Source organism: Antechinus flavipes, chromosome 2 (assembly GCF_016432865.1).
Source record: "Antechinus flavipes isolate AdamAnt ecotype Samford, QLD, Australia chromosome 2, AdamAnt_v2, whole genome shotgun sequence".
Lineage (NCBI taxonomy): Eukaryota > Metazoa > Chordata > Mammalia > Dasyuromorphia > Dasyuridae > Antechinus > Antechinus flavipes.
In genome coordinates, this window is record NC_067399.1 from 37905450 (window position 1) to 37922068 (window position 16619).

At 39.5% G+C, this 16619-nt stretch overlaps 1 protein-coding gene and 1 long non-coding RNA gene across 5 annotated transcripts in view; one reads left to right on the forward strand and one right to left on the reverse strand.

Moving 5' to 3' along the window:
• LOC127547581 (zinc finger protein 595-like) overlaps positions 1-16619 on the reverse strand; it is a 200646-nt gene that overhangs the window by 48836 nt on the left and 135191 nt on the right. The window contains exon 2 of one of the 4 annotated variants that reach the window (XM_051974479.1): positions 9890-15173. The exons of 2 other annotated variants lie outside the window; for them this stretch is intronic. Coding sequence is in view for 1 of the 2 variants with exons in the window: in XM_051974480.1 (XP_051830440.1) it covers positions 13336-15173 (1838 nt within the window). In the remaining variant the exon portion in view is untranslated. Of the gene's footprint in view, positions 1-9889; positions 15174-16619 lie in introns of those variants that run through there. One more of the 4 variants, XM_051974480.1, reaches the window with a different exon arrangement.
• LOC127547597 (uncharacterized) lies at positions 3262-7244 on the forward strand. The gene is made up of 2 exons (XR_007950220.1): positions 3262-3455; positions 6396-7244. It is a non-coding gene; the product is annotated as an uncharacterized LOC127547597 (long non-coding RNA).

Genomic DNA, 16619 nt, shown 5'->3' on the forward strand with positions numbered 1-16619 from the left:
ACACAGGGTGGCCTGCTACCAGCAGCAGAAGTCATTACCAGCTGAGCAAGAATTCTAGTGCTTCAGATTGTGGAGATTCTACCAAAAGGTGCTGGGATATGAAACATCACTTTCCAACTTGAGAACCTGCACACAAATGCCCTTTGATGTCTAAAAGAACCGATTAGCTAAGCCAGCAAATAAAACCTCTACTTATATTGAGATCTTTAGTTACACACACACATACTCATACAATAATTATTTGAAAGATAGAAAAGAGAGAAAAAAGATAAAAGGATGATAGAAAAAGGGAACAAAGAGGTAGAAGAAAGAACATAAGAGAGAAATAAAAGAAAAAAATGTAAATAGAGGACTGTTATGGGCCAGAACTCTGACCTTGAAACAAAGGATTCTTACAAGGTCCTAAGTCAGTGGAATTAATAGAGACAATAGTTACCTAATTTAGCATGGTTCAGTATGATTGATCTGATCCTATAAGGAGATGTTATGGGCCAGAAGAAACAGGTACTAAGTGGAATTGAGGAGACAATGGTTAAATCTAGTTTAGCACTGATTTAATCCTACAACAAATAATGGTTTCCTAGTGATATAATGATTGGTTTGTACTCAGTGTGGAGCTTATAAGTTAGAAGCCTCAGCCAGGGAGATTCAGAGACATTCGGAGAGACAAGTGCACTAGAAGCTCTTGGAGGCTGAGACAGATTCATTCTATCATCCACCTTTGTGGTGGCTGCAGGTTGAAGCACAAACCTTCAGAGACATTCGGAGGGAGCTAGAGGCAGAAGCTAGCAGAGGCAAACGACTGGCGGCAGGAGCTCTCGGGAACCAAGGAGAGAGATAGGCCTCTAAGAAAAAAGGAAAAGAGACAAGACTTTGAAAGAGATAATAAAGGATTTGGACTTAAACACCTGGCTGCACTTGTGGTGATTACTGAACTGAAAATAAGGTTGCTCCAGAGACCCCAAGAAAACCTTAACAGAGAACATTACATTTTAGAGAGAACATTGACAAGTAAAGGAAATGGGTAAAGTAAAATAAAAACCAGACAGAAAAAGAGAACAAAGAGAGAGAGAAAAGTAAAAAGTCTGGAAGAACTGGCTCCAAATCCTATATTAGTAAAATTTGTCATTTACTAGCCATGTGAGCCTGGCCAAGTCACATTACTTTTCCAGGCCTATGCAATGAGAGGGTTGGTCTTGAAGAACTCTATCTCTGTTCCTTCCCCAGGCAGGTAGGTGACACAGTACAAAGAGCAACATGCCTGGAGGCAGGAAGACCTGAGTTCAAATCCAGCCCCGGATAATTAATAGCTGGATGACCCTGAGCAAGTCACTTAACTCTACTTGCCTCAGTTTCTTCAATTGTAACATGAACATAATCATGGTTCCTAGCTCAGTGTCATTGTGAGTGGAAAATATTTGTAAGAAGCCCTTAGCCCAGACATAGTAGCAGTCATATACTTACTTGCCTTTAGTTCATCTTAAAAATGGGTATAACAAGGACCTCCATTTCTCAGAGTTGCTGTGAAGATTAAATTAGGTAATATTTCTAAAAAGCATTTAGCACAGTGTCTAGAACAAGGTAGACATTCCATACATATTTATTCCCTTTCTTCTTAACTCATCTGAAAAATGGGGAGGAGAATAATAATGTCTACCTCTCAGGAACTGTGAGAATTAAATGAAATAATGTTGAATGCTTTACAAAACTTTTAAGGTCTTTAATTGTCATGTGCCCAGCAGAAGATTAGGGAGGATCAAAAAAAACCCAAAAAACCCCAATCCAATAAATATCCATTTCAAGAAAGCAAATATAATAACAGAAGACATTACAATATGAATGTCCATCTTTTCTGTGCTTCCTTGTAGGTTATTCTTTTGTTCTCTACTGTCCATTTTGTACAATATTCTTTTTTCCCCTTTTGCTGTGTCCACTTTTCCCAAGCAAGCACGGAGGTATTTATGTACACAGATATACAACTACATCTCCATGGGCATCCATGCACATATATCTATATACACATTTACACAGACCTGAATGCACACACACACACGTCTATAAACACACTTAAACTTACATGTATACATACACACATAAACACCTATCTGTGCCCCTCCACACATGCATATATCTATAAACACATATGTATAATACAATAACATACCCATCCTCATCCCCCACATATACATATATCTATATATACTACATGCACACACATACATATATTTATACACACATACATCAAAATGCACTTACATACACCTACATGCATAACACAGGTATACAAACATCTATATAGAAAATACACTTACGTACATCTACATGTATATGGATACATACATATACATACATATGTATCCATCTGTATGCCTCGACATTTACACACATATGTACACATGTATACCCATACATACCTACCCTGACACATTTACACAGAATACAATACAGAACCCAGCAGGCCACATGCACGCACACATACACGCATGAATACAAGCATATGTCACACACCTGCACAGACACACACATATACCCATCCCCACATTCATGTATGTACGCGAACATTTACATGTATCTACATGCACACACATATATATGCCCATACATGCACTGCTCACACACTTACACATATATTACCAGGACCCGCACATACATGTATCTATATAACATGTACACACATGTGGGGAATAGATAAGGTGAAGAACTTACAAGGATGTATGAATTCTTTTTCTGTATTTTATTATTTCTGTGTCTCCCCTATGACCTGTATAATATGTGCAGGCTCATATCTACTTGAGCCTTGGCCAGCTAGAAACATATTTACTTAACCTGAACTGATGACATTTATTGGTATTTGACATTTATCAATATTTAGTCTATTAGCTGGACCACTGTCTGCTTGATTAAGCCTGAAGGCCTGACTTTGTTTCCCAGAAATCAGGAGATTTCAGGGAAACAGAAACCTTCCATTCCAATCTCCCCAAATAGCAACAACCAATTAGATGCCTCCCCCTCCCCTTCTCAATGTTCTCTTACTTGTGATGTAATTTCTTGTATAAAAGCTATGTATCTTTACTACTTCTTTAGCCCTCCTACCGCGAACTTATCTTGCGATGGGACAGCTCATCCTCCGGAGGTTTTTCAATAAACAACTTTTCTGCCTTCTACTGAGGGATCTCTGAGTAGTCATTTTGGGTAAGGGTCTTCTACATCCCTCACAGATGGGGGCTCGTCCGGATGGGGTCTTTGGGGGAGATGGCTATGTGCACCCCGAACAGGGACAGGTGCCCACGGAGTAGTTTTCTCCATGGTCTCTGGCTCTGGGTGAGCAGCCTCCCTCCCCTCTTAGACAACGACCCGAAGCAGGAATACTCAGTGGAACGCAGAATTGAAGATTGAAAGAAGTAGAGTCCTGATGGCCGGCATTTGCAGCCTGAAAAGAAACATATGTTCTCGAGGTAAAGCTCTTGGGAAGTCTGGGGGTTTATTGGCTGGGTCGAGGGAGACCCTGAGGGATTAGCCCTCTTAAATTTATTTTTGGTGTGGACTGCTGTTAACCCCAACGATAAAGGACTTTTCCTAAGGAAGCTCTCGGGTGGCTGTGGGGGCGTGAGGGTAACATAGGGCCTCCGCCTGGGCGTGAGGGTAACATAGGGCCTCCGCCAACACCTGGATCGGGTCCAGGGTGGTATAGAAGCAGTCCGAAAATTTGTATCAGGACGTTAGCTAGGAAATTCAAGACTGGAATGAACTTCCAGATATACAAGGGAAGAAAACTGGGAGGATGTGTATCCCAGGATTATTTGGGTATATCAGACTTAAATCTGTATGTAAAAGGTGAAAATAGAGTTTTGTGAATGTCTGTGTGTATGTCTGCTTTGCATTGCCTTTGTTCTGTGTTAAAAGTTAGAAAGCTCATAAGAGATAAGAATTCAGCTCTGTGTTACAGGCTTAGAAAAATATCAAGCTGAATTGTGGGAACTGGAATTCATTCAGAGTAGTAATTCTTTCAGACTGGCTCAGAATGTATTGGTCTTAGAATTTGGGAACTAGTTTTGGGCTTCTCAAGGAAAGAAAATCTTTTTTCCTCTTTCTCTCCCTCTGTCTCTGGCAATGGCTTTGCGGGAGGAGGGAAAGAAGGGGGAAAAATAAAAACATAGATTGAAAGTTTGGAAAGTTTTGAGAAAATAGAAGAACAGTGGCTATCGCTCCTATAAACAAGGAGCCTGTTATCAGGACTCAGCCAGAGAAAAGAATTCTCAAGGTAAAACAAGGATTGGTGCTTAACTCTTTCCTGGTTACTAAAGAAAAGACATGGGAATAAAGTATCTAGGTAAATTTTAGGAAATTTCACAAACTGAAGTAAAATAACTTTAAATTGGTGTGTGTGTTAAGATTGGAAAATTTAAGATCAGAAATAAGAAACTGCAGATATTGGAAGGGAGTAATAAATATAGAGTAAGAGAGGTAAATAGTTGAACACAGGGGCGTAATGACCTTTTGGACCTGTGGGAAAACTAGGCATACTTCTAAAGAAAAAATTTGCAGGAAAAGAAAGAAAAATCATTATTAGTAAATTTGCCTTCATGGAATTAGAGAACAGAAAGTTTAAGAAGACTAAACTGGGTAATTGTTTGCAATATTTGATTAAGAGTTTTGGGAATTTACTATATTTTAAAGAGGTACTATAATTTTGAAATTGAAATAAAATTAAAATTGGGGGAAATAATTTACTGTTGCCTTACACATGTTAGATTTATTCTGAGTATAAAATCTTAAGAATTTTTCGAATATTGTGGCCTTTACAACTGAAGAGAAAAACTTTTCTTTTTTTTATTATTTGGTTGGACTTCAAATTGAAATATAGGTTATTAAACAAAATGCCAGTAGCTTACCTTAGGGAGGGCTTATGTTTGTATCTCCCTACTTAAATGGTATGTTGCTTTTTAAAAGTATTGAGTAATTTGTAAACTATATTATAAGTTTTATGAAATTTGATTCAAAATTAATTGTGAATCTTGAAGTTTAAAGTTTAAAAAAAAAAGATGATTTAAAGAAAGGGAAAAGAGATTAATTTACAAAAGCAATTAATAGTTTAAATAGAGCATCTAGTCGGAAGGATTTTTGGTTTAGGAGTGTTTAAAGTATGTAATAAATTTTGAGCAAGTAAGCATTGGGAAGAGAGAGAGACAGAGAGATGGGATAGGAGAATGAAGGTAATTTAAGAAGGATTGATTAATAGAAACAAATGATTTCAAGAAGTCGTCAGTGGGAAAAAGAAGGAACTGGTTGGAAAGGGTAGTCACAGAGAGATGGCTGTGAGAAGGGATGTGTTTTTGTGGGAGGAGAGAAAGCGAGCAGCAGTGGAAAGCGGCAGCCGCTTGGTTCCTTTGGCTGAAGAAAACAAATGGTTATTTAAAGAGACAAATTGCTCTTACAAGATGTTAACTGATTGAATATTTGTTTCTTTAGATACATAATGGTTATGAATATTAAAGAATATGATCAGAAATGTGGTATATAGTTTGAAAGGGTTATTTCAAAAAGTTTAATTGATGTTTTCAAGAACTTTTCAGATTCTTTTTATGTGAAAATAGGAAGTTTTAATTAACTGTATTGATGCCAATTATCTGAAATGGGACTTTAAGGATAATAGTTTTTGCCTTCTTCCTTTTGAAAATGTTTTTGTTGTGAACCATATGTAGTTTGGGATTTTTCTGTATATTGGGTATTTTAAAAGCAAAATGATTGGTATATTAAATTTATTCAAGATGCAACATCTACTTGGGTATATAAGAATTGTGTGAATTTTCTGGGATAAATTTCTTACTGTTATTGATATAAGGTCATGGTAAATAACTGAGATTTATTTGAAACTTTGAAGACAAAATTCTTTGGGCTTGTAATTAATGCTATTTGGAAGTTTTAAAGCTCCACTCTTCAGTGTGCTGAAGATTGAGTTTTAACTGTTTATATTATGTTATAGTTATGTTCTTGCATTTTTTCCTCCTGTGACTGATTTCTATGATCAGAACAATAGTTAATAAGAACTGTTAATGTAATTCAAATATGTCATACCTTGCTGTTTCCAATCTGGTTATATGTAATCTTTATAGCCTAAATACTTAGGCAAATAAGTATTTAGCCTGGTCATCTGTCTGTTACAGGATATTTGTGTTTTATTTTTAAAATGTTTTTTTTTTAAATGATAAGAGGACAATTTACAATGGTCTGTGAAACCTAACTGCTATTTATTGGAACTATAGCTGTCTGCCTATCCTGTGAAGCAAGCTTATTCCTTCACACAGGAACTGCTGGCCAATCTATACTGGCCTCCCCACATGTTGTTGCAGGTCCAGACTGTTCTAACTTTGTTAGATTTAGTTTTTTTGTTCTAGATTTTGGTCAAATTACAGATTATTGAATCTCTTCTGAGACATGGATCAGCCCATCTGAAGCTTAGATTGACACCACACCCACACCCTTGCATGGATTGAGCACCTTCGCCCATTTCTCAGCCTGAAGCAGCTAAGATCGAGACCATCGCCAGTGCTCCTGATGTAATTTGGACTGATATGGGGGAAGTGGGAAAGTGGTTGATGAATTATTGTTAAAATTACAATTCTATTACTAGAGTTAGAAAAAAATGCAAACATTACTGTGTGTTTAAGATTTGGGATGGAAATTATTAAAAATGGTAACTATTGCTGTTAAGGAAGCTATAAAATGTTTATAATATCTATGTTCACTTCAGAATATGTAATTGTTTAAGGTATTTGATTTGATTTGATTTGATTGATTTTAGGAAACTCCTCCTGTACTAGACTGTTATGTATGTAGGAACTTTAATTGACTCTTGGGATTTATATGTGGATGGTTATTTGACTATTTATTATTATTTTTTTTTTGGATGATTCCTTTCCATGAGGAAAAAAAAAGGAGAGGAAGAGATAGGGAACTAGGGAAACTGGTGGATTTTTCTCAAAATACCTAAAAGAGTGGGAACCCTTAGTTTTCTTTCACTTTTGCCTTTCGTACTTCTGCCCCATCCCCTATACCACCAGTTCAGATTAAATTGGAAGTCCTTAAGCAATCTTTTTTGTTTTTACTATGTTTTAGCTTTGAAACCCCTCATTCTGTGGAATTGCCCTGGCAGACTCAGTTTTGGGAACTATTCTGTTTTAAAGAAGATTAAGATTAAGACACTTGTCTTGGGACTGGCAATCTCCAGCCCTGTAACCCCAGTTTCTTAACTGGTACCTCAGCATTTTTAATAACATTGCCCTTTTGAGATCAAGCCTCTAAAGTTTGGGGTTTGCCTGCTTTCATGTTCTAACTGTGCATGCTCTGATAGCTCTGCTCAGAAATCTGTATTCTAGTAGCAGCCCTGTCTGTCCCCCTGGGTGGGGACAGGTGGAGCTACTCTAAGCCTCACCCTTCTCCCCTAGAGTGGGTTGCCCCTATGAATGGGCAGCATGACTGTCTCCAGCCCTGCTACTCCCTCTATAAGCAGAAGCTGAGTTAAGTGCACAAATGACTGCAGATCACCTAACACAGGGAACTGTCCATCTGAAACTGGATTCTCTGGCTGAGATGAGGGCCTTTGTACTGCTGATAACTCTGGGGTTGTCAGGAAGAGACTTGTCCTTGCCATAAGTCCTTGCATTTTCTAGTTTCATTTTGATTTATTTGCCTCACATTGGATTGGTCAAAATTATGGTGCTGAGACCTCCCAGGTATCTTAGGGAGGTAATTCAATAATTCAAATATTCAGAAGAAGAGTGTGTAATGTTGTGCCTCAGTTCCCCTAGATTGTCATCTTTATCTGTCTTTTTATTTTTATGTTTGCCAAATGCCAATCTGTTCTATGATAACTGTTTCTAAGATAGTTGGTGGAAGCAATTTTTATGGTATGAACTTATTGCAATCAATGGTATTATCCTGTTGCTGCTATGTCTACCCTGTATAATTACATTAGTAACCAGAATAGTTCAATGGTCCCTATCAAAATATTGCACAGAGAAGATGCTATTAAAATGATGACTCTTCAGAGAAAAGACTGGAATGCATTAAAGAGGGATGATCTTGATTGTGAACTTGAGAAACAATGTATAGATATACTAACTGATTTTGAAAAGTGTGTAAGTTCTTCATAGAAATGTGATAAAAATCATTTACATATTAGAAGGGGGGAGCTGTGGGGAATAGATAAGGTGAAGAACTTACAGGGATGTATGCATTCTTTTTCTGTATTTTATTATTTCTGTGTCTCCCCTATGACCTGTATAATATGTGCAGGCTCACATCTACTTGAGCCTTGGCCAGCTAGAAACATATTTACTTAATCTGAACTGATGACATTTATTGGTATTTGACATTTATCAATATTTAGTCTATTAGCTGGACCACTGTCTGCTTGATTAAGCCTGAAGGCCTGACTTTGTTTCCCAGAAATCAGGAGATTTCAGGGAAACAGAAACCTTCCATTCCAATCTCCCCAAATAGCAACAACCAATCAGATGCCTCCCCCTCCCCTTCTCAATGCTCTCTTACTTGTGATGTAATTTCTTGTATAAAAGCTATGTATCTTTACTACTTCTTTAGCCCTCCTACCGCGAGCTTATCTTGCGATGGGACGGCTCATCCTCCGGAGGTTTTTCAATAAACAACTTTTCTGCCTTCTACTGAGGGATCTCTGAGTAGTCATTTTGGGTAAGGGTCTTCTACATCCCTCACACACACATATATACAAACACCCACCACTCCCTACCCCCATCTATATCACGAAGGCTTACATACACCCACATGCACACAAACACATCCGCATCCGGACCGCACACACGCATATCTATATGCACACTTCTATATCTCCAGGCACACACACACACATACCCACACGCTTATCCTGAAATAGTTACCTGCATCTATACGCACACAAATATATACACACATTATACACACCTTGAAATACCCACCTACACCTACAGGCACCCACATCTATATCCCGTACTGTACATGTGTCCATGCACCCCCCATACACATACATGTCCATGCAGACACACACACACATGCCCCCCACACATACATAACTCCCGCATTTACCAGGGCTGGCACACGCTGTACATCTCCCTCCTGAGGGAACGGTTCGGTTTCCCTGGCGGAGAACAAGGATCCCGCGGCCTCCCTCGCGGTTTTCTAACACACTCTCTCCCCGGTACAGCGCCGCTCAAAGTCCCCTCTCCCGGTCCCTGCTAACTCTGCTCCCGGTGAGCTTCACTCGCCCCGCTACTCCTTACCCTCCCCCACTAGGGAGCTTTCCCTCCTCTCCCCCACTCCTCTTTATCGCACTTCCCATATCTACACACCTGGTCCCCCTGCCATAAATCTGAACTTTCATCTTTTAAGGTCTTTTTAAAGGGTTCGCTTTATCTTTCGTGCTCAGAAAAACGGGTCAAAGTGGGGTCTTACATCCCCATCCCTCCTGACTCCAAGCCCTCCACCGCTCCTCTTTACCCATAACTTACCTCAGTAAGGTGTCCCAGCTATGTCCCCCCCACAGAGACTGGTGAGGGAGGGCAGGGCCTCTTTTTGCTTTATTCAAAGGCGCTTAATCAATGCTTACTGTTGGGTTATTTACATTTCCTTTCTGGCACACAACAGGTGCTTAATCAATGCTGTCTGCAGCTAGTCCTCAGGGACTCGGTCCACTTCTGTTAACACGAGCAAAAAAGTGGGGCTCAAAGGACTAGCTCGGGTCACACAGCCACATAGCCTCGGAGGCAGAATTAGAACCCAGGGCTCGTGGGATCCGGTTTTCCCTCTCCCAGCTCCGAGAGCCGTCTCTCCACCTGCGCTGCCCCACGCCAGAAGGCTCCCGCACACAGATACTCACCCGCCAGCCTGGAAACTTTGCACAAGCTCTTCCTAAGTAGAAAAGGGTGGAAGTAGACATCTCCCCACTGCGCCTGCTCAGGTAGCGTGGTCCTTGCCGGCATCCGTCGGAATCCGAGAGTTCTCTCCTGCCTTCTGGGAAATGTAGTCTGGCGGATGGCGAACTCAGAGTGTGGTTAAGCGCCTGGCGGCGGACGTCAGGGTTCATGGCAGAATGCTGACCCAGAAGGTCCCTGCCCTATGGGCGCTTCTTCTGCTGGGAGCTGGATGGGAGGGGAAAAGCCGGACACGGAGAAGTGGCTGTAAAATGTTTCCTAGATAAACACCCAATTCATGCGCAGCTATTTCTGGAGCTTCTAGCCGTGTTCAGGGTCTCACTCTCAGTCCGGCAGAGTGACGTCATGGGACGCTCCGCTCCTAGTGCGCATGTGTATAATGGCTTTACCGGCAAAGTGCATTGCAGGAGTGATCTAGATCAGGTCCAGAGCTGGAGCGGATCTCAGGGGCCGGGCCTCTGCCCAGCTTCTTACATGTGTGGAAGCGGAGGCAGTGTTTCAATATATGTGTGGGAGACCTGGCCATCACAGCCCAGCTATGATAACCCTCGGAATCTCCAAAACTCAGGAGGAATAAATGCAGACCCGCAAAGAGATGGAGTCAGATGTAAGCAACACTCAAACATTAGGCACTGACTGTATGCCTGGTGACAGAAATATTGTTACTGTCAAATATATTTATTATCTGTCACTCTTCTGAATAATCCAAATAACATCAGAATTATACAAACATCCTCACTTTCCTACTCTCTAAATTCCCTGCTCAGAAGACAGGAAGACTTATTTTCCTGAATTCTAATCTGGCCTTAGACACTTTCTAGTTAGGTTACCCTGGACAAGTCACTTCACCAGTATTCCTCAGTTTCCTCATGGTAAAACAGACTGAAGAAGAAATGGCTGACTGCTCCAGCATCTTTTCCCAGACTAAACATTTTATCTCCCTCATTTCCCCTCGAATTGGAGAGCTGGATGGTGGACCACTAAACTCCTGATGAACCTATACTTTATATGGAGGGCTAACTAAACTCTTTCCTTTCCATCTACAATTCTGTTGGGTGTTCAGGATGACTGATACCTTCCTTCTTGCTTTTCAGCTTCCTTTTGTGTAATGTCTTCCCCCATAAGTAAGTTCCTTGCACAAGAACTCTTAGGTTGTCTTTTTTTTTTTTTTTTAAACATAGAAGATCCAGAATGTCCTAGGTCCCTACCCTGGAGATTTGTGTCGACCTAAGGACTTCTTCAGGGGGTTCTTGACTCTCCCTGATGTCAACACAGAGCTTTAAATTAAAAGAGCTTTCATTGAGTGAACCTTTCAGGCAGGATTCAAATTCCTGGAGATACATGATGGAATGTTATATGTGGGAAGGTGAAGAAAGCCATTCTACCTGGGATATGGAACTCAAAATGTTTAATAAGCCTGGAGCTCAATTGATTCAAGAATGTGAAGGGCTTCTGTCTGCCAGGCAGAGGAATTTGTACTTGATCTCAGAGTAGCTACACAGGGCCACTAGCGTGGCAGGAACTGGTTGAAGAAATCCAGGACATCCTACCTAAACAAAATGTTGGAGCAGAAGAAACTATGCTGGGATTTGAAGGCCTGTCACATAAAGAAAGAAATCATGTTTGTTCTTATTTCTAGAATGGAGAACTAGGAGGAACCAGAAGTCCCAGAATGACATGGTGATTATAAAAAGGAAGATCTTTTTCTTACTTCATGTAAGGAATAAATTATTGTAAAATTTAAGCTCTCCAGAAATATAAAACCCTGCTCAGATTGCTTTTTCCACAACAGACCTTTTGGCCTGCTAGATTGCAACGTAGATAGAGCACTGGGCGTGAAATCATCTTCCTGAGTTCAAATCTAGCCTCACACACTTACTAGCTGTGTGATCCCAAGCAAGTCGCTTAAGCCATCTTGTTTCAGTTTTCTCATCTTTAAAAGAAGCTGGAGGAAAACATGGCTAATATCTTTGCTAAGAATGTTCTAAATGATGTTATTAAGAGATGGAAATGACTGGACAGCCACAACAGAATTTAAAGACTGGTGACCACTTGCCTGTTAGGTTGTAAATAGGATATATGCTTATAGAAAGCTGAAACTCTTGAGTCGATGCACTGAGGTCAGGACAGCTGAGCATTTGAGGCTAATTACTGATTGGACAATATTCTATGGACATATGCTTGGAAAACGGCCCTTCCCACTATCCTGTGCTGGCTTGATGATTGCTGTATACAGAGGATTGTAGGAGGAACTAGGGGGTGGAGTAAGACTAGCCAAGGTCACTTTGGTGGTGAACAAGGAAGAAAGCTGCGGAGATCCTGCTTCCATCCCCTTCACTTCTATCCCTAAAGACCAAGAATAAAGACTAAGGACTTTTGTTTATCTTGACTCAGGCTGATTCTAAGGTATCCTGGATGCTAGCACGGTCATCACACATGCTTATCTTGTTAAGTGATCTTGTGTCATCAGAGTTCTCTGAGATGGCCAAGTCTAAGAGGAGATGCATTAGGAAGGCAGAGAATTAGAAGCAGCATTCAAGGTCTGAAAATATAAAATGGAGTCTGGAAAAAAAAATCAAAAAATCAGTATACCTTTATTAAATTCTATGTGGCAAAAACTATGCCTGGTGTTAACAGTACAGATATGAAGGTGAGACAGGTCTGCCTCAGTGAGTTCACAATCTACCAGGGATGATAGGAAACATTTAAGAGAAGCAAGTACAGGGTAACCTAAACGAAGGAAGTGATTTGGGGAGAGAGGCAAAAAATATCAAGGAATGAGAAATATTTAGGAGTAAGAGGGAGGGGAAAGAGAAAAACACTGAGAGATACAGAGACTGAGATAGTTAAATTTCACATCATAAATATTGGCTATTATTATTGAGTTAATTTGGTCCCCATTATCAGAATAATGGAAAAAAAACCAACCCATCCAATCTTGTTTGCATAGAATGATGTAAAATTACTTAGCTTTGTAATCTATGTGTCTAATATCTGAGATTGTCTTGTTAGCATCTTTCAATTAACAGGGCAGACAGTTTTAACACCTCAATCCACTCCTCACTAAGTTCTGTCTTCTGCTCCTCCATTTCCCAAGCTATAAAAGACTTTGTTCCCCACAACACAATTGTTTAGTCAGTAAGACTGCCTAATGTATTACATTAGCTTGACCCTGTGAAATTATTTTCATGTAAAACGAATAGATTTTAAAACATCATATCCAGTAAGACTTCTACTGGATTCCTTAAGTGTTGCTGCTGGTTGAAAACATCCTCACATTCTTTACATGTAGATGACTTCTCTCCATTATGAAATGTCTGATATTTCTTAAGGTTTGAGCTGTACAAAAAAGTTTTCTAACATTCATTTTTTATTTGTGGAAGTTTGGACTTCAACTACAGGCTTCTCCAACATCAGGACATTCAAAGGATTTCTCTCCAGTATGAATTCTTTTATGTTTATTAAGATATCCCTTAAGGCCGAAGGTTTTTCCACAATCGTTACACTGATAGGGTTTCACACCAGCATGAATTTTCTTATGTGTATTAAGTCCTTCATTACAGCTAAAACCTTTTCCACATTCATTACATGTATAGGGTTTCAATCCAGTATGAATTTTCTTGTGTTTATTTAGGTGTCCCTTACGCATGAAGGCTTTTCCACATTCATTACATTTATAGGGTTTCACTCCAGTATGAATTTTCTTATGTATATTAAGGTGATCCTTAAGGCTGAAGACTTTTCCACATTCATTACAGTTATAGGGTTTTGCTGTAGTATGAATTTTCTTATGTTTATTAAGGTATTCCTTAAGGCTGAAGCCTTTTCCACACTCACTACATTTATAAGGTTTCTCACCAGTATGGATTCTCTCATGTTTCCTAAGATGTCCCTTATGCCTGAAGACTTTTCCACATTCATTACACTTATAGGGTTTTTCCCCAGTATGAATTCCCTCATGTAAAGAAAGGCCTATCTTAAAGTTGAAGCCTTTTCCACACTCATTACATTTATACCGTTTCTCTTCAGTATGAATTGTCTTGTGTTTATTAAGATATCCCTTATCCCTGAAGGCTTTTCCACATTCATTACATTTATAGGGTTTTTCTCCAGTATGAATACTCTTATGTGAATTAAGGTTTCCTTTAAGGTTGAAGACTTTTCCACATTCATTACATTTATAAGTTTTCTCTTCAGTATGATTTTTCTTATGTGATTTAAGGCTTCTATTCTGCCTGAAAGCTTTTCCACATTCATTACATTTATAGGGTTTTTCTCCAGTATGAATTCTCTTATGTGAATTAAGGTTTCCCTTAAGGGTGAAGGCTTTTCCACATTCATTACATTTATAAGGTTGCTCATCTGTATGGTTTTTCTTATGTGATTTAAGGCTTCTATTCTGCCTGAAGGCTTTGCCACATTCAGTACATTTATAAGGTTTTTCTCCAGTATGAATTCTCTTATGTGAATTAAGATTTCCCTTAAGGGTGAAGGCCTTTCCACATTCATTACATTGATAAGGTTTTTCTTCAGTAGGAATTCTCTTATGTTGACCAAGATATCGCCTCTGATGAAAAGCTTTCCTACCTTTTTTATTTTGTTTAAAAGGCTTTTCTTCCTGAAGATTTTTCAAATGAATTGTATGATATGGATTGTAGCTGGAAGTCTTCCCACATTCCCCAAACTGATGACATTTCTCTCCACTACAAATTCCTCCATGTTCAGTAAGACATGAATTGATGTGGAAGCTTCTGAGACATTCATTTATTCTGTGGGATTCTCCTTGAGAACACATTCTATGGTAATGATTAAGTTTTGAGTGGCAACTGAAAGAATTCTTGTAATTATTAAACTTACAGAGTTTCTTCACCATGGAGATTCTCTTATGTTTAATTAAGTGTGTAGACCATTTGAAACACGTTCCAATTCTACAATGATTATGAAAACATTTTCCTGTAGAAACTTTCAGTTTTGGAAGGGGAACTGGACTGATTTTTTTTCCAAATTGAAAAAAATATGGAACACTGAACTTATTAGTTTTTCTTTGTTTCACTATTAGCTGTTTTTCCAGATTATTTATCTGCCTTTCTAATCCAGTGTCATAATTCCAAGCTTCTCCCAATTTGGAATCACAGAAACCATGCTTTTTGAGTCTCTTTGTGAATGGCTTTCTTGTGGAAATACATTGTGCTGGTGCTGAAGCCGAGTCATTGGTTTCACATTCTGAATCTGAAAGAAACACAGCAAAGTGTCACTCACCACTCATTACTCATAGTTTCCCCATCTGTCAAATGAGCTGGAGAAGGAAATGGTAGACCATTCCGGGATCTCTATCAAGGAAACCCAAACAGGGTCAGAAAGTGATAGACAAGACTCAAGGCCTCAATAGAAAAGAAGCATTGAGAGGTGAAGTATATAGTCCAATGTCACACTTAGAAAGTGTTAGAAGCAGGCTCTGAATCCAGGTCTGCTAACTAGGAAGCTGGTGCTCTATACACTGGGTAACACATCAGACTCTTAGAACCTGCTTTCATGTCCTATGTTTCCAGGTTCTAGGAAAATCCTTAAATTTGATGAGCTAGAAAGTCAAAGTGTGAATACCAGTTGTGACACTTTTTAGGGAATTGACCATGGACAACTAAAAATGCTATGGATTTTCACAGCCGTAATCTGTAAAATGGTGATAATATACAAATCCTGCATCCCAAACACTGGTAAAAACACTTGCTATCTGTATCTTAATAATAATAATTATTAAAGTCATTAATGACCTTAAAAGCAATTTTCCTTGGAGCAGAGGAAATAGAGAACTGATTTTACAAATTCAAGATGGGAATGGCCAAGTAGGAAGTGGATACAAGGTAAAGACGGCATCTGAAAATGGTCATTCAATGAAAAGAATGAGACACATTGGAAGGCAGATGAAACAGCCAACAGGATGTAGCAATGGTTTATTTTTGAAAACAGAGGTCAGACTTAATTATACCAGAAAGTTTTCCCTTTATCTGTCAGAAAGGACTCATCAAAGAGAAAAAATAATATAATTATTTAAGAAGAGAAAACAGTCATAGAAATAAAGGATAGAACCCAGCATATGGGTGGAAGGCTAAGCATGATCAAGAAGAATTATAGCTTTTTCTGAAACTAGAGAGAAATACAAGGGCAGATTTACTACAACATTTCTTGACACAAAAGGTGAACTTACAGGAGGAGTGCAGTAAGGACAACCACAGCTCTTCTTCTCAAGCCTATGGACCCTGAAAGAGAGCTCCAGGCCCAACATTTCCAAGGTAACTCACTCTAATGACCCAGTCAAGCTCCTGCTGGCAGATTTCTGGTTCAGGGGTTTTCAGCTTCATCTGACCCTTTGTAAGCCCCTCTGAGGGATTTCTTGGCAGACATTCATATCTCAGAGAAGTTTGCTATTGCCATCTCCACATCATGTCACAGATGAGACCCACAGGGTTAAGGGACCTGTCTAGGATCTCACTGCTGGGAATTGTCTGAGGTCAGATTGGAACTCAGAACCCTGAGGCTCCTCCTTCAGTCCAGGGCTGGTTCTCGGGAGACTGCACCCCCTGCCCACCTGGTTACTACTCACCCTCAGAAATGCACCTGGGGTCTTCTTCCCTTGAAAGCCAGGGATCTTCATGTCTCTCCAGACGAGAAATCACA